Source organism: Salvelinus alpinus, chromosome 23, assembly GCF_045679555.1.
Source record: "Salvelinus alpinus chromosome 23, SLU_Salpinus.1, whole genome shotgun sequence".
NCBI lineage: Eukaryota > Metazoa > Chordata > Actinopteri > Salmoniformes > Salmonidae > Salvelinus > Salvelinus alpinus.
In genome coordinates, this window is record NC_092108.1 from 3,734,325 (window position 1) to 3,755,613 (window position 21,289).

A 21,289-nucleotide genomic window follows, 5' to 3' on the forward strand; every position below is an offset into this window, starting at 1 on the left:
CATTCTGCTGGTGTCCTTTACAAAGGAGGGGAGCTGTTCTGAGACCATACTGCTGGTGTCCTTTAGGAGGGGAGCTGTTCTGAGATCATACTGCTGGTGTCCTTTAGGAGGGGAGCTGTTCTGAGACCATACTGCTGGTGTCCTTTAGGAGGGGAGCTGTTCTGAGATCATACTGCTGGTGTCCTTTACAAAGGAGGGGAGCTGTTCTGAGACCATACTGCTGGTGTCCTTTAGGAGGGGAGCTGTTCTGAGATCATACTGCTGGTGTCCTTTAGGAGGGGAGCTGTTCTGAGACCATACTGCTGGTGTCCTTTAGGAGGGGAGCTGTTCTGAGACCATACTGCTGGTGTCCTTTACAAAGGAGGGGAGCTGTTCTGAGACCATACTGCTGGTGTCCTTTAGGAGGGGAGCTGTTCTGAGACCATACTGCTGGTGTCCTTTAGGAGGGGAGCTGTTCTGAGATCATACTGCTGGTGTCCTTTAGGAGGGGAGCTGTTCTGAGACCATACTGCTGGTGTCCTTTAGGAGGGGAGCTGTTCTGAGATCATACTGCTGGTGTCCTTTAGGAGGGGAGCTGTTCTGAGACCATACTGCTGGTTTCCTTTAGGAGGGGAGCTGTTCTGAGACCATACTACTGGTGTCCTTTAGGAGGGGAGCTGTTCTGAGACCATACTGCTGGAGTCCTTTAGGAGGGGAGCTGTTCTGAGAAAAAAGTTGTTATTTTTTGGTTTTCTGACCAGAACTTAAACACCCATCCAGGACAGTAAAGATCGTGTTCTGAAATTGGGCAGTTGGGTCACTTCTGAGTTTCTTGTAAAAGGTGTTGTCAAACAGTTGTCTATGACACTCATTTACATAAACTGTCCTATCTATGAGTACAACCGACCCACCCTTATCAGCAGGGCGGGTAAGAACTGACGTATCGGATTGTACAACCAACCCACCCTTATCAGCAGGGCGGGTAAGGACTGACGTATCGGATTGTACAACCGACCCACCCTTATCAGCAGGGCGGGTAAGGACTGACGTATCGGATTGTACAACCGACCCACCCTTATCAGCAGGGCGGGTAAGGACTGACGTATCGGATTGTACAACCGACCCACCCTTATCAGCAGGGCGGGTAAGGACTAATGGATTGTACAACCGACCCACCCTTATCAGCAGGGCGGGTAAGGACTGACGTATCGGATTGTACAACCGACCCACCCTTATCAGCAGGGCGGGTAAGGACTGACGATCGGATTGTACAACCGACCCACCCTTATCAGCAGGGCGGTTAAGGACTGACGTATCGAATAGTACAACCGACCCACTCTGCTGTAAGGACTGACGTATCGGATAGTACAACAGACCCACCCTTATCAGCAGGGCGGGTGGCACGCGGGTACCTGCTTCTATAAACCAATGAGGAGATGGCACGTGTGTACCTGCTTCTATAAACCAATGAGGAGATGGGAGAGGCAGGACTTGCAGCGCGATCTGAGTCAGAAATAGGAACGACTTCTATTTTAGCCCCTGGCGTCGCAGACACTTGTTGGCAAGCGAGCAGTGTGGGTGCAATAATTGAATAACATGGATTTCTAAATTTATTTTGCGAAGCTCGCGCACGCTAAGTGTCCGGTCTGGTCAGCATGTAAGAGTGAATATATTTAGATGCGTTCTCGTCTGGAGCTACTTATATCAGTAAACTTGTAACAATTTAAGCAGTACGAAACTTCTACGCGATCAAATAAACCAGACGTTGTTTTTGTTAACCAAATTCGACACTGATTGAACTCCATACAAAAACTCCTCGCTTGGTGAGATTAAAATACGCCCCACCTGTTGGAGAAAACAGGGTTTTGGGCCCATGTTTATAAAACCCTTTCGCTTCTCCTCTTCCTCTATGGGAAAGTTAAATCTGTGAAAATCACGAGAAGTGAACTTGTTTCGATAAAACATTTTTTTTATGTATCTGTTGATCAGAAGAAATGTGTGTTGTGTCTCGCGCTAAAACTGATGGATAGGATGTTTTGTGCTTTGATTTACGATGCAGCGCGCCTGTCAAATGAGTCATTTCTGCAGTAGCGGAAGAATTGAACGTTGCTCTACTGAAAAACATGTATGGAGAGGTCGATGCACGCAGAATGAATCAGATGAATCACGTAGAAGAGTTGTCGTCTTTTCTTGTGTTTTGAGGAGTTTCCTCACTATCCGACTGCAGCCAGGATATGTGAACTACCCTGTCAACGCGTTTATTCCCAGACTTTTGCAATGTAGGCTACCAGCTGTAAAACGTGTGGACCATGTATCAAGTGTATGCAGACCGGAGAAGCCGAGATGTGGGAAAGATCATTATGGAGGAGATTGTTTGGCACAAGAGAATGAACAAGGAGGAAAATGTTAGAACTGTGGTGGAGATCATGAAACGAAATCAGATAAATGTACCAGGAGGGTGAAAGAGACCGAGGTTGCCAAAATATGGGCAGTTTTAAGAAACTCCTATGCGGAGGCTGTAAAAAGGGTAGACAGAACGAGTAGCTCTAGCGGTCTCATGCTAGTGGCTAGGCATACACTGCAACCTGCGGAGAGTTCCCATCACCAGCCGGACACAGACATTCTTCATGATGAATAAGGAGGACTTTGTTACTTTTATAGCAATGGTGGTAAACGGGCACTGCTCAATTGGGGAAATGAAGTATAGGAACGTTGACATGAATTAAAAGGCTTACATCCGAGTTGTGTCTGGTGCGGTCCTACCCTCGCAGCCCACTGAGCCATAACGCAGAGTTGTAGAGTTTTTGAATGACTGAAGGAGTGGGATGTTTTACAAAGTTTTTTTGATAATACGTGTGGATTAATGTTTTTTTCCCTTCTCCGTAATGAAGCAGTTGGTGGCGGCAATACAACAATAGTTGTGGTATGCCATAACGTTTCAGAGAAGAAGAAGAAGAATCTCAACGTTTTGGCACTTTTATTTTGAAATCCATAACACTTCCGGGTCTGGAACAGCGAAATTCGACTTGTGGCGCTGAAATGCTACATTGTAGTTGAATTGTCTCAGATTAAGGTTTACCGTGAGTTTTGATAATACTTTTCTTTATTAGTTTTAGACAAGACGTGACAATGTCTCAAGATTGGATAGGTTATAGCTATGCTGCATTGGTCTCGGCAGGAGGAATCATGGGCTATATAAAAGCAGGTACGGATGATTACACACTTTCAAATGTTTGTTGACTTTACCAAGTATTTATTTTAAAGTCAGTTGTCAAGAAATATTGATAGAATTGTGACATGGAAGTAGTTATTCTTCAATATGCTGTGTGATTTGTTCCCATACCAGGAAGTGTAACTTCACTGGTTGCAGGACTTTTCTTTGGGTTTCTAGCTGGACTTGGTGCCTACCTGATGTCTCAGAATCCTAAAGATGTCAGGCTTTCTCTAGGTGAGTGAGCCAGACTTTGGCTTGTTGTCAATAACATGACATGTCCTTACGCGTAGGCTAGTTGATGTTAGTGTTTTCGAACAGCTACACTGCAGTAACATGTCTTCTCGTTGTGTAAATTAGGTACCTCAGGAACACTGGCCGTTGTCATGGGAATGAGGTTTCTAAATTCCTGGAAGTTCATGCCAGCTGGTCTGATGACAATAGCAAGGTACTGTGGATGGGACATCATGTCTCATTAAGGCTTCTGTTATTAAACCATGGAATAGCTAAACCTCTTTTTTAGAATCTGAGAGTGAAATACTTACACACTCGTCTCTAACATGTTTGTTCAGCGTTCCCAAACAGTCCCATTTACAAGTCAGAATGTTGAACAAACTTAACTTCAACTTACTTGACCTGTTGTCCTGATGATTTTATCCCTATGTCGGAGGTAATCTGATACAAAATATCCACAGGGAAATGTTATCAACCCGACCTTCAGTATGCTGTTTATCGGTTTTTATTTCCGGGTTTTATTTTCAATACTGATGCAATTCGCATGTGACAAACAATATGGCTGAGACTAATCTAACCACAACCGAAAGGCAAACAATTCCTGCTGATTGCGAGGAAAGGTGCTTAGGTGGACTGCTTTGGTTACATTCGGCTATTGTTTACATATTGTGCATCACACGCAATTCATCAAGAGATTGAAAATACAAGCAACAGAACCTTCCGGCGAGCGCAAAAAGTCAGGTGAACAACACTTTAATGTGGATCCCTTATCTCCACCTCCTGTCATCAGAAGGACCTATAGCATGTACAACCTGTACATTTCATTGTATTCAACATTCTGTAGAGAATGTTGCGTCATTCTTCAGGGCGACTTCAGTCAGACTGAAAATCCATGGAGTAACCATGTTAACAGTCTAGCTTAGGCCAGATAGCTTCGGTTTTGCATTGAATTAGGCCTGTTAATGCTTTTGTTGGAACACAAACCTGCACCCACACTGGCCCTCTGTGGATAAAATAGATTGGGCACCCCTGGTGGAATGGGCACCCCCACCAGGGCAACCCCACCAGGGCAACCCCACCATGGCAGACAGGTAGAGGGACTGGTAACACCCCCACCATGGCAGACAGGTAGAGGGACTGGTAACACCCCCACCATGACAGACAGGTAGAGGGACTGGTATCACCCCCACCATGGCAGACAGGTAGAGGGACTGGTATCACCCCCACCATGGCAGACAGGTAGAGGGACTGGTATCACCCCCACCATGACAGACAGGTAGAGGGATTGGTAACACCCCCAGCATGGCAGACATTCCAATGTTTGTAAATGAGCTGACTGTTCTTCCACTAATCCCAGAACAAAATGTTCCTCTCTTTTTTTTCTAGTATACTGATGCTGGGGAAGACTGCAGTGGGGATGTTCAAGAGACCACATGATTCATAAATGTGAAGAATATAGGAATTTCACAGTTTTGATATTCAATGTTTGTGGTTTATATATAGACAGTTATTTGACATCTGAATTTATATCATTATCGTTGCAAAGAAACATGTACAATTGAAACCTTTCAAGACAAGCATATAATGAATGAAAATATCGATATTCAGCTGGGTTTGATATTCAGCTGGGTTTGATATTCAGCTGGGTTTGATATTCAGCTGGGTTTGATATTCAGCTGGGTTTGATATTCAGCTGGGTTTGTCTAATTTGAAGCGTACATGTGTGGCCGGGGAAGGCTTTACTATCTTTCTGTGAAAATTACAGCGTTGTAAATAATGAATAAAGATGACACAAAAATATATATATTTTCAACATTGAACATGTTGAGTTTTCCTCCTCATGACAGCTAGGAAAACATTGATAAGGATGTCTTATCATGTTAGATGTTCAACAAATGTTCACACCAAGCTATTTTGTACCCCCCCCAAAAAAATATTTGATATACGGACAAATGTTATCTTGTAGAAATAAAGCATGGATATTTTGAACTCATTGGCTGAGTTAGAAATAAAATTATAATTTTATATCGGTAAACAACTCACTCAATCTAGAGTTGTTGAATAAAAAAACTCACTCTAGAATAACAAACATGTAATTTTTTATTTATTTATTTCCCCTTTATTTAACCAGGTAGGCTAGTTGAGAACAAGTTCTCATTTACAACTGCGACCTGGCCAAGATAAAGCAAAGCAGTTCGACACAAACAACAACACAGAGTTACACATGGAGTAAACAAACGTACAGTCAATAATACAGTAGAACAAAAGAAAACAAAAAGTCTATATACAGTGAGGACAAATGGCACCCTATTCCCTACATAGTGCACTACTTTTGACCACCTCTACATGTTGCATTTATATTTTGTTTTCCTTTTCTTTTTTTGCTGTTGTATCTCTCTGAGAGTACGGGTCGCTCGTACTAACACCACTCAGAGAGTACGGGTCGCTCGTACTAACACCACTCTGAGAGTACGGGTCGCTCGTACTAACACCACTCTGAGAGTACGGGTCGCTCGTACTAACACCACTCTGAGAGTACGGGTCGCTCGTACTAACACCACTCTGAGAGTACGGGTCGCTCGTACTAACACCTCTCAGAGAGTACGGGTCGCTCGTACTAACACCACTCTGAGAGTACGGGTCGCTCGTACTAACACCACTCTGAGAGTACGGGTCGCTCGTACTAACACCTGAGAGTACGGGTCGCTCGTACTAACACCACTCAGAGTACGGGTCGCTCGTACTAACACCACTCTGAGAGTACGGGTCGCTCGTACTAACACCTCTGTGAGAGTACGGGTCGCTCGTACTAACACCTCTCTGAGAGTACGGGCCGCTCGTACTAACACCTCTCTGAGAGTACGGGTCGCTCGTACTAACACCTCTCTGAGAGTACGGGTCGCTCGTACTAACACCTCTCAGAGTACGGGTCGCTCGTACTAACACCTCTCTGAGAGTACGGGTCGCTCGTACTAACACCACTGAGTACGGGTCGCTCGTACTAACACCACTCTGAGAGTACGGGTCGCTCGTACTAACACCACTCTGAGAGTACGGGTCGCTCGTACTAACACCACTCTGAGAGTAAGGGTCGCTCGTACTAACACCACTCTGAGAGTACGGGTCGCTCGTACTAACACCACTCTGAGAGTACGGGTCGCTCGTACTAACACCACTCTGAGAGTACGGGTCGCTCGTACTAACACCTCTGTGAGAGTACGGGTCGCTCGTACTAACACCTCTCAGAGTACGGGTCGCTCGTACTAACACCTCTGAGAGTACGGGCCGCTCGTACTAACACCTCTCTGAGAGTACGGGCCGCTCGTACTAACACCTCTCTGAGAGTACGGGTCGCTCGTACTAACACCTCTCTGAGAGTACGGGTCGCTCGTACTAACACAACTCTGAGAGTACGGGTCGCTCGTACTAACACAACTCTGAGAGTACGGGTCGCTCGTACTAACACCTCTCAGAGTACGGGTCACTCGTACTAACACCTCTCAGAGAGTACGGGTCGCTCGTACTAACACCTCTCTGAGAGTACGGGTCGCTCGTACTAACACCACTCTGAGAGTACGGGTCGCTCGTACTAACACCTCTGAGAGTACGGGCCGCTCGTACTAACACCACTCTGAGAGTACGGGCTGCTCGTACTAACACCTCTCTGAGAGTACGGGTCGCTCGTACTAACACCTCTCTGAGAGTACGGGTCGCTCGTACTAACACCTCTGAGAGTACGGGTCGCTCGTACTAACACAACTCTGAGAGTACGGGTCGCTCGTACTAACACCACTCTGAGAGTACGGGTCGCTCGTAGTAACACCTCATTCTTTATGTGCACGCGTTTTGTTCTAGTTGAAATGCATCTATAATATGTTCTATCTAGCATTGGTATTTCTATCTGATGTGACATCTAGTGGCCCTTTGTGGGAACTTTAGATTATCACAGGTGTCTGCCATTACCCCTGATTCACCTTGTGGCTTCATACCGGTCGGCTCTGATGAAGGTCGACTGACCGAAAGCTGAGCCACAATTAAACTGGCATTTGACTGGAAGTGTGCAGAAATTATTTCCTGTTTCTTTAGTTTTGCCTTCAGCACCTTCACAAATCATCTCTTGGTCTGCGGTACATTCTGCCTATTGTAAATACGAATAAAATATTCTCCATTCATGTGGATGTTAGCATGACTACGGATAATCATGAATGAATCTTGTAAAAGTTAGAGGGTCAAAGATCATATCTCCAAGACATGATAACCTCCCGTTATTGGTAATGGTGCGACGTTAGCATGTCTTGAGGGTATGATCTTTGACCGTGTAACTTTCTCAATCATAATTATTCACGATTCATTCAGGATTAGCCATAATCATGGTCAAAAATACTACTACGGGCAATCACAGACACTGGTGTTGTCGTCTTGTGTGAAATAGAAATCAATGTCCAACACTCTCGAAATGGCCAGCCGAAATATGACGTGGTATGTCTTTCCTCTAAACAGTGGGCTTGAAGATTCTGTGCAATTGCACAGCGGATGGCATCATTTTATCTCCGTGGATTTGCTTTTGGTTTACTTACGGTAAGGTGGACCCGCAGTGTCCAGTAAGGATCAGGTGATCCGGTAACTATGGAGCGCTGGCTGACTGGTGAAAAATGCTAAATGACATATAGCAACTGTCGGAGCATAATTCATTCACGATTTTGGATCAAATTCGAATTCAAATCGCAATAGTGGAACTTCTGTGTAACGATGTCGCGCTAGGACTGTTGCGTGAAAGCGGATTTTTTACATTTTAATTTAGGATTTTTTACATTTTAATTTATGAAATTACCACCGTTACAAAGGAAAAATATTGTCTACACCATCGACATGGGACTGTGCTACAGTTTGCGTCCCCGGCTCTTCGGGGACTTGAGCGGGTCTATTTCAAACGCTACCTCGGACTCGGATCAGCCTCCAGACACCGCCGTACCTTGTCGAGCCGGGGGAACTCGTCAAGAGGACACAGGTGGATATGGCGAGACCTCGTCGCTCAGAGACGGTAGCGGCAAAGTACGCCATGGGGACCTAGCCAAGCTCCCAACCGGGGAGTCCCGCGGTAGAGACAACACGGGCACTGATGGAGTGCTCATACAGAACGGGGGTGGAGGCAAGGGAACGGGCAAGGACCGTAGTCAACGATTACAGCTGCTGCAGAAAACAACCAGCACTCAAAAACAGAACAACTGGGACAAACTGCTAGTGGAGGAGAAGGAGGCCGAGAGGGAGGCGAAGAAAATCAGCAAGAACATTGACAGGGCGCTAAAAGAACTCAAACGGGAATACAAACAGACTCATCGGCTGCTATTACTAGGTAGGATGGAAACATGTTTTAACCATCTCTCCCTTATGTTGTGAACGGCGGCCTTTCAGATGCCTATAACGGTCGTGTAGGCTATTCCAGTGCTGTCTATGCTTATGTCGCGCTATTTTCCACGTGAAATGGTATCCCCGGCAGTTGTCATTTGACTGAGCTGAAGATGGACGTCGCCTGTCTTTCCTCCTCTACGCACCAGTTTAGTCCTCGTCCTAGCTATCTCTGTTTTGGTTGCGTTTACGGTTACATTGACCACGAGGATTTCCGGGGTTGTTATGATGGTGGATCTTTTACAACTCACACACACACACACTAAACCGATGCATTTAACAAATATAAAGTGTTAAATGATTGTAAAATATAGTTACATACAGGTGGCTTAAGACCCCATTGCTCACTGCTTTGCTTTATCTTGACCAGGTCGCAGTTGTAAATGAGAACTTGTTCTCAACTGGCCGACCTGGTTAAATAACATATGTAGGCTAAAGGGTCCTCTATCCGTTCTTATTCTCACAATGTTAAAGTGTTTCCTTTCTCTACTCCCAACTATCCACACCACCCTTGGCCTTTATACATTGTGCCTGTTACCATGTCCATATATATCACCCAGTGTCAGTGCTGTGGGACTTGACACAATAATACAAAAAGTGTGATTTTTGTTCTCCAAAATATCTAAACCGTATGCTGACAGATGGTTCAAATCCCTGTAAGGTTTTCTATTCCCTCATTCAAACCATTCCTTCCTCTAGTCTCAACCATTCACCTCACCACCCTATTCTTTAAATATAGTGTCCTTCTCTATGTCCATATATATCCTCCGAACACCACTATATATCCTCCGAACACCACAATATATCCTCCCAACACCACAATATATCCTCCCAACACCACAATATATCCTCCAAACACCACAATATATCCTCCAAACACCAAAATATATCCTCCAAACACCACAATATATCCTCCGAACACCACAATATATCCTCCCAACACCACAATATATCCTCCAAACACCACAATATATCCTCCAAACACCACAATATATCCTCCCAACACCACAATATATCCTCCGTCCACCACAATATATCCTCCGAACAATATATCCTCCAAACACCACAATATATCCTCCAAACACCACAATATATCCTCCAAACACCACAATATATCCTCCAAACACCACAATATATCCTCCCAACACCACAATATATCCTCCCAACACCACAATATATCCTCCGAACACCACAATATATCCTCCGTCCACCACAATATATCCTCCCAACACCACAATATATCCTCCAAACAATATATCCTCCCAACACCACAATATATCCTCCAAACACCACAATATATCCTCCAAACAATATATCCTCCCAACACCACAATATATCCTCCCAACACCACAATATATCCTCCAAACACCACAATATATCCTCCAAACAATATATCCTCCCAACACCACAATATATCCTCCCAACACCACAATATATCCTCCCAACACCACAATATATCCTCCCAACACCACAATATATCCTCCCAACACCACAATATATCCTCCGTCCACCACAATATATCCTCCCAACACCACAATATATCCTCCCAACACCACAATATATCCTCCAAACACCACAATATATCCTCCAAACAATATATCCTCCCAACACCACAATATATCCTCCAAACACCACAATATATCCTCCAAACAATATATCCTCCCAACACCACAATATATCCTCCCAACACCACAATATATCCTCCAAACACCACAATATATCCTCCAAACAATATATCCTCCCAACACCACAATATATCCTCCCAACACCACAATATATCCTCCCAACACCACAATATATCCTCCCAACACCACAATATATCCTCCCAACACCACAATATATCCTCCGTCCACCACAATATATCCTCCCAACACCACAATATATCCTCCAAACACCACAATATATCCTCCAAACAATATATCCTCCCAACACCACAATATATCCTCCAAACACCACAATATATCCTCCAAACAATATATCCTCCCAACACCACAATATATCCTCCCAACACCACAATATATCCTCCAAACACCACAATATATCCTCCAAACAATATATCCTCCCAACACCACAATATATCCTCCCAACACCACAATATATCCTCCAAACACCACAATATATCCTCCCAACACCACAATATATCCTCCCAACACCACAATATATCCTCCCAACACCACAATATATCCTCCCAACACCACAATATATCCTCCCAACACCACAATATATCCTCCCAACACCACAATATATCCTCCCAACACCACAATATATCCTCCCAACACCACAATATATCCTCCCAACACCACAATATATCCTCCCAACACCACAATATATCCTCCCAACACCACAATATATCCTCCCAACACCACAATATATCCTCCAAACACCACAATATATCCTCCAAACACCACAATATATCCTCCAAACACCACAATATATCCTCCAAACACCACAATATATCCTCCAAACATTATATCCTCCGAACACCACAATATATCCTCCGAACAATATATCCTCCGAACAATATATCCTCCGAACACCACAATATATCCTCCGAACACCACAATATATCCTCCCAACACCACAATATATCCTCCCAACAATATATCCTCCAAACACCACAATATATCCTCCAAACACCACAATATATCCTCCAAACACCACAATATATCCTCCAAACACCACAATATATCCTCCGAACAATATATCCTCCAAACACCACAATATATCCTCCAAACACCACAATATATCCTCCGAACAATATATCCTCCAAACACCACAATATATCTTCCAAACACCACAATATATCCTCCAAACACCACAATATATCCTCCGAACACCACAATATATCCTCCAAACAATATATCCTCCAAACACCACAATATATCCTCCGAACACCACAATATATCCTCCGAACAATATATCCTCCAAACACCACAATATATCCTCCGAACACCACAATATATCCTCCGAACAATATATCCTCCAAACACCACAATATATCCTCCAAACACCACAATATATCCTCCAAACACCACAATATATCCTCCAAAACCCACAATATATCCTCCCAACACCACAATATATCCTCCCAACACCACAATATCCTCCCAACACCACAATATATCCTCCAAAACCCACAATATATCCTCCCAACACCACAATATATCCTCCCAACACCACAATATATCCTCCAAACAATATATCCTCCAAACACCACAATATATCCTCCCAACACCACAATATATCCTCCAAACACCACAATATATCCTCCGAACACCACAATATATCCTCCAAACAATATATCCTCCAAACACCACAATATATCCTCCGAACACCACAATATATCCTCCGAACAATATATCCTCCAACCACCACAATATATCCTCCAAACACCACAATATATCCTCCAAACACCACAATATATCCTCCGAACACCACAATATATCCTCCAAACAATATATCCTCCAAACACCACAATATATCCTCCGAACACCACAATATATCCTCCGAACAATATATCCTCCAAACACCACAATATATCCTCCGAACAATATATCCTCCAAACACCACAATATATCCTCCGAACACCACAATATATCCTCCGAACACCACAATATATCCTCCAAACAATATATCCTCCAAACACCACAATATATCCTCCGAACACCACAATATATCCTCCGAACAATATATCCTCCAAACACCACAATATATCCTCCAAACACCACAATATATCCTCCAAACACCACAATATATCCTCCAAACACCACAATATATCCTCCAAACAATATATCCTCCAAACACCACAATATATCCTCCGAACACCACAATATATCCTCCGAACAATATATCCTCCAAACACCACAATATATCCTCCAAACACCACAATATATCCTCCGAACAATATATCCTCCAAACACCACAATATATCCTCCAAACACCACAATATATCCTCCAAACACCACAATATATCCTCCAAACACCACAATATATCCTCCAAACACCACAATATATCCTCCGAACACCACAATATATCCTCCGAACACCACAATATATCCTCCGAACAATATATCCTCCAAACACCACAATATATCCTCCAAACACCACAATATATCCTCCGAACACCACAATATATCCTCCAAACAATATATCCTCCAAACACCACAATATATCCTCCAAACAATATATCCTCCCAACACCACAATATATCCTCCAAACAATATATCCTCCCAACACCACAATATATCCTCCGAACACCACAATATATCCTCCCAACACCACAATATATCCTCCCAACACCACAATATATCCTCCGAACACCACAATATATCCTCCCAACACCACAATATATCCTCCCAACACCACAATATATCCTCCGAACAATATATCCTCCAAACACCACAATATATCCTCCAAACACCACAATATATCCTCCAAACACCACAATATATCCTCCAAACACCACAATATATCCTCCCAACACCACAATATATCCTCCCAACACCACAATATATCCTCCAAACACCACAATATATTCTCCAAACACCACAATATATCCTCCGAACACCACAATATATCCTCCAAACACCACAATATATCCTCCGAACAATATATCCTCCGAACACCACAATATATCCTCCAAACACCACAATATATCCTCCAAACACCACAATATATCCTCCAAACACCACAATATATCCTCCGAACAATATATCCTCCAAACACCACAATATATCCTCCAAACACCACAATATATCCTCCAAACACCACAATATATCCTCCGAACAATATATCCTCCAAACACCACAATATATCCTCCAAACACCACAATATATCCTCCGAACAATATATCCTCCAAACACCACAATATATCCTCCCAACACCACAATATATCCTCCGAACAATATATCCTCCAAACACCACAATATATCCTCCCAACACCACAATATATCCTCCAAACAATATATCCTCCCAACACCACAATATATCCTCCCAACACCACAATATATCCTCCCAACACCACAATATATCCTCCCAACACCACAATATATCCTCCCAACACCACAATATATCCGCCCAACACCACAATATATCCGCCCAACACCACAATATATCCTCCCAACACCACAATATATCCTCCCAACACCACAATATATCCTCCCAACACCACAATATATCCTCCCAACACCACAATATATCCTCCCAACACCACAATATATCCTCCCAACACCACAATATATCCTCCCAACACCACAATATATCCTCCCAACACCACAATATATCCTCCCAACACCACAATATATCCTCCAACACCACAATATATATATATCCTCCAAAACACACAAACACCACAATATATCCTCCGAACAATATATCCTCCGAACAATATATCCTCCGAACAATATATCCTCCGAACAATATATCCTCCGAACACCACAATATATCCTCCAAACACCACAATATATCCTCCAAACACCACAATATATCCTCCAAACACCACAATATATCCTCCAAACACCACAATATATCCTCCAAACACCACAATATATCCTCCAAACACCACAATATATCCTCCAAACACCACAATATATCCTCCAAACACCACAATATATCCTCCAAACACCACAATATATCCTCCGAACAATATATCCTCCAAACACCACAATATATCCTCCAAACACCACAATATATCCTCCCAACACCACAATATAACCTCCCAACACCACAATATATCCTCCCAACACCACAATATATCCTCCAAACATTATATCCTCCGAACACCACAATATATCCTCCGAACAATATATCCTCCGAACACCACAATATATCCTCCAAACACCACAATATATCCTCCAAACACCACAATATATCCTCCAAACACCACAATATATCCTCCAAACACCACAATATATCCTCCAAACACCACAATATATCCTCCGAACACCACAATATATCCTCCAAACAATATATCCTCCAAACACCACAATATATCCTCCAAACAATATATCCTCCCAACACCACAATATATCCTCCAAACAATATATCCTCCCAACACCACAATATATCCTCCGAACACAACAATATATCCTCCCAACACCACAATATATCCTCCGAACACCACAATATATCCTCCCAACACCACAATATATCTTCCAAACACCACAATATATCTTCCAAACACCACAATATATCCTCCCAACACCACAATATATCCTCCCAACACCACAATATATCCTCCGAACAATATATCCTCCAAACACCACAATATATCCTCCAAACACCACAATATATCCTCCAAACACCACAATATATCCTCCAAACACCACAATATATCCTCCCAACACCACAATATATCCTCCCAACACCACAATATATCCTCCGAACAATATATTCTCCAAACACCACAATATATCCTCCGAACACCACAATATATCCTCCAAACACCACAATATATCCTCCGAACACCACAATATATCCTCCAAACATTATATCCTCCGAACACCACAATATATCCTCCAAACATTATATCCTCCGAACACCACAATATATCCTCCAAACATTATATCCTCCGAACAATATATCCTCCGAACAATATATCCTCCGAACACCACAATATATCCTCCAAACACCACAATATATCCTCCAAACACCACAATATATCCTCCAAACACCACAATATATCCTCCGAACAATATATCCTCCAAACACCACAATATATCCTCCAAACACCACAATATATCCTCCAAACACCACAATATATCCTCCGAACAATATATCCTCCAAACACCACAATATATCCTCCAAACACCACAATATATCCTCCGAACAATATATCCTCCAAACACCACAATATATCCTCCCAACACCACAATATATCCTCCGAACAATATATCCTCCAAACACCACAATATATCCTCCCAACACCACAATATATCCTCCAAACAATATATCCTCCCAACACCACAATATATCCTCCCAACACCACAATATATCCTCCCAACACCACAATATATCCTCCCAACACCACAATATATCCTCCCAACACCACAATATATCCGCCCAACACCACAATATATCCGCCCAACACCACAATATATCCTCCCAACACCACAATATATCCTCCCAACACCACAATATATCCTCCCAACACCACAATATATCCTCCCAACACCACAATATATCCTCCCAACACCACAATATATCCTCCCAACACCACAATATATCCTCCCAACACCACAATATATCCTCCCAACACCACAATATATCCTCCCAACACCACAATATATCCTCCCAACACCACAATATATCCTCCCAACACCACAATATATCCTCCAACACCACAATATATATATATCCTCCAAAACACACAAACACCACAATATATCCTCCGAACAATATATCCTCCGAACAATATATCCTCCGAACAATATATCCTCCGAACAATATATCCTCCGAACACCACAATATATCCTCCAAACACCACAATATATCCTCCAAACACCACAATATATCCTCCAAACACCACAATATATCCTCCAAACACCACAATATATCCTCCAAACACCACAATATATCCTCCAAACACCACAATATATCCTCCAAACACCACAATATATCCTCCGAACAATATATCCTCCAAACACCACAATATATCCTCCAAACACCACAATATATCCTCCCAACACCACAATATAACCTCCCAACACCACAATATATCCTCCCAACACCACAATATATCCTCCAAACATTATATCCTCCGAACACCACAATATATCCTCCGAACAATATATCCTCCGAACACCACAATATATCCTCCGAACACCACAATATATCCTCCAAACACCACAATATATCCTCCAAACACCACAATATATCCTCCAAACACCACAATATATCCTCCAAACACCACAATATATCCTCCGAACACCACAATATATCCTCCAAACAATATATCCTCCAAACACCACAATATATCCTCCAAACAATATATCCTCCCAACACCACAATATATCCTCCAAACAATATATCCTCCCAACACCACAATATATCCTCCGAACACAACAATATATCCTCCCAACACCACAATATATCCTCCGAACACCACAATATATCCTCCCAACACCACAATATATCTTCCAAACACCACAATATATCTTCCAAACACCACAATATATCCTCCAAACACCACAATATATCCTCCGAACACCACAATATATCCTCCGAACAATATATCCTCCAAACACCACAATATATCTTCCAAACACCGCAATATATCCTCCGAACAATATATCCTCCAAACACCACAATATATCCTCCAAACACCACAATATATCCTCCCAACACCACAATATATCCTCCGAACACCACAATATATCCTCCGAACAATATATCCTCCAAACACCACAATATATCCTCCAAACACCACAATATATCCTCCGAACAATATATCCTCCAAACACCACAATATATCCTCCAAACACCACAATATATCCTCCAAACACCACAATATATCCTCCAAACACCACAATATATCCTCCGAACAATATATCCTCCAAACACCACAATATATCCTCCAAACACCACAATATATCCTCCCAACACCACAATATAACCTCCCAACACCACAATATATCCTCCAAACACCACAATATATCCTCCAAACACCACAATATATCCTCCGAACAATATATCCTCCAAACACCACAATATATCCTCCAAACACCACAATATATCCTCCGAACAATATATCCTCCAAACACCACAATATATCCTCCAAACACCACAATATATCCTCCGAACAATATATCCTCCAAACACCACAATATATCCTCCAAACACCACAATATATCCTCCGAACAATATATCCTCCAAACACAACAATATATCCTCCAAACACCACAATATATCCTCCAAACACCACAATATATCCTCCAAACACCACAATATATCCTCCAAACACCACAATATATCCTCCGAACACCACAATATAACCTCCCAACACCACAATATATCCTCCAAACACAACAATATATCCTCCGAACAATATATCCTCCAAACACCACAATATATCCTCCAAACACCACAATATATCCTCCAAACACCACAATATATCCTCCAAACACCACAATATATCCTCCGAACAATATATCCTCCAAACACCACAATATATCCTCCAAACACCACAATATATCCTCCCAACACCACAATATAACCTCCCAACACCACAATATATCCTCCCAACACCACAATATATCCTCCGAACACCACAATATATCCTCCAAACACCACAATATATCCTCCGAACACCACAATATATCCTCCAAACATTATATCCTCCGAACACCACAATATATCCTCCAAACATTATATCCTCCGAACACCACAATATATCCTCCGAACAATATATCCTCCGAACAATATATCCTCCGAACAATATATCCTCCGAACACCACAATATATCCTCCGAACACCACAATATATCCTCCGAACACCACAATATATCCTCCGAACACCACAATATATCCTCCAAACATTATATCCTCCGAACACCACAATATATCCTCCGAACAATATATCCTCCGAACAATATATCCTCCGAACACCACAATATATCCTCCGAACACCACAATATATCCTCCAAACACCACAATATATCCTCCAAACACCACAATATATCCTCCGAACAATATATCCTCCAAACACCACAATATATCCTCCAAACACCACAATATATCCTCCCAACACCACAATATAACCTCCCAACACCACAATATATCCTCCAAACACCACAATATATCCTCCGAACAATATATCCTCCAAACACCACAATATATCCTCCAAACACCACAATATAACCTCCCAACACCACAATATATCCTCCAAACACCACAATATATCCTCCCAACACCACAATATATCCTCCGAACACCACAATATATCCTCCGAACACCACAATATATCCTCCGAACACCACAATATATCCTCCGAACAATATATCCTCCAAACACCACAATATATCTTCCAAACACCGCAATATATCCTCCGAACAATATATCCTCCAAACACCACAATATATCCTCCAAACACCACAATATATCCTCCAAACACCACAATATATCCTCCCAACACCACAATATATCCTCCCAACACCACAATATATCCTCCGAACACCACAATATATCCTCCGAACAATATATCCTCCAAACACCACAATATATCCTCCAAACACCACAATATATCCTCCGAACAATATATCCTCCAAACACCACAATATATCCTCCAAACACCACAATATATCCTCCAAACACCACAATATATCCTCCAAACACCACAATATATCCTCCAAACACCACAATATATCCTCCGAACAATATATCCTCCAAACACCACAATATATCCTCCCAACACCACAATATAACCTCCCAACACCACAATATATCCTCCAAACACCACAATATATCCTCCGAACAATATATCCTCCAAACACCACAATATATCCTCCGAACAATATATCCTCCAAACACCACAATATATCCTCCAAACACCACAATATATCCTCCGAACAATATATCCTCCAAACACCACAATATATCCTCCAAACACCACAATATATCCTCCGAACAATATATCCTCCAAACACCACAATATATCCTCCAAACACCACAATATATCCTCCAAACACCACAATATATCCTCCCAACACCACAATATAACCTCCCAACACCACAATATATCCTCCGAACAATATATCCTCCAAACACCACAATATATCCTCCAAACACCACAATATATCCTCCAAACACCACAATATATCCTCCAAACACCACAATATATCCTCCAAACACCACAATATATCCTCCAAACACCACAATATATCCTCCGAACAATATATCCTCCAAACACCACAATATATCCTCCAAACACCACAATATAACCTCCCAACACCACAATATATCCTCCAAACACCACAATATATCCTCCCAACACCACAATATAACCTCCCAACACCACAATATATCCTCCCAACACCACAATATATCCTCCGAACACCACAATATATCCTCCAAACACCACAATATATCCTCCGAACACCACAATATATCCTCCAAACATTATATCCTCCGAACACCACAATATATCCTCCGAACAATATATCCTCCGAACAATATATCCTCCGAACACCACAATATATCCTCCGAACACCACAATATATCCTCCGAACACCACAATATATCCTCCGAACACCACAATATATCCTCCAAACATTATATCCTCCGAACACCACAATATATCCTCCGAACAATATATCCTCCGAACAATATATCCTCCGAACACCACAATATATCCTCCGAACACCACAATATATCCTCCAAACACCACAATATATCCTCCAAACACCACAATATATCCTCCAAACACCACAATATATCCTCCAAACACCACAATATATCCTCCGAACAATATATCCTCCAAACACCACAATATATCCTCCAAACACCACAATATAACCTCCCAACACCACAATATATCCTCCAAACACCACAATATATCCTCCAAACACCACAATATATCCTACAAACACCACAATATATCCTCCAAACACCACAATATATCCTCCCAACACCACAATATAACCTCCCAACACCACAATATATCCTCCAAACACCACAATATATCCTCCCAACACCACAATATAACCTCCCAACACCACAATATATCCTCCAAACACCACAATATATCCTCCAAACACCACAATATATCCTCCAAACACCACAATATATCCTCCAAACACCACAATATATCCTCCAAACACCACAATATATCCTCCGAACAATATATCCTCCAAACACCACAATATATCCTCCAAACACCACAATATATCCTCCGAACAATATATCCTCCAAACACCACAATATATCCTCCAAACACCACAATATATCCTCCAAACACCACAATATATCCTCCGAACAATATATCCTCCAAACACCACAATATATCCTCCAAACACCACAATATATCCTCCAAACACCACAATATATCCTCCAAACACCACAATATATCCTCCAAACACCACAATATATCCTCCGAACAATATATCCTCCAAACACCACAATATATCCTCCCAACACCACAATATAACCTCCCAACACCACAATATATCCTCCAAACACCACAATATATCCTCCGAACAATATATCCTCCAAACACCACAATATATCCTCCGAACAATATATCCTCCAAACACCACAATATATCCTCCAAACACCACAATATATCCTCCGAACAATATATCCTCCAAACACCACAATATATCCTCCAAACACCACAATATATCCTCCGAACAATATATCCTCCAAACACCACAATATATCCTCCAAACACCACAATATATCCTCCAAACACCACAATATATCCTCCCAACACCACAATATAACCTCCCAACACCACAATATATCCTCC

General features: G+C 42.1%; 2 protein-coding genes across 2 annotated transcripts in view; both read left to right on the plus strand.

Moving 5' to 3' along the window:
* Window positions 1-2,096: 2,096 nt before the first annotated feature.
* On the plus strand, window positions 2,097-5,226 carry LOC139550086 (transmembrane protein 14C-like). Its single transcript, XM_071360710.1, has 4 exons — window positions 2,097-3,184; window positions 3,326-3,427; window positions 3,551-3,638; window positions 4,811-5,226. Exons 1-4 carry the CDS (start codon window positions 3,109-3,111, stop codon window positions 4,866-4,868), a joined length of 324 nt encoding a protein of 107 aa, XP_071216811.1. The 5' UTR covers window positions 2,097-3,108; the 3' UTR covers window positions 4,869-5,226.
* A 2,755-nt stretch (window positions 5,227-7,981) lies between these two features.
* Window positions 7,982-21,289, plus strand: part of LOC139550098 (guanine nucleotide-binding protein G(s) subunit alpha-like) — a 191,250-nt gene continuing 177,942 nt past the window's right edge. The window contains exon 1 of the mRNA XM_071360727.1: window positions 7,982-8,777. Coding sequence (XP_071216828.1) covers window positions 8,246-8,777 — 532 coding nt within the window. The 5' untranslated portion in view covers window positions 7,982-8,245. The remainder of the gene's footprint in view (window positions 8,778-21,289) is intronic.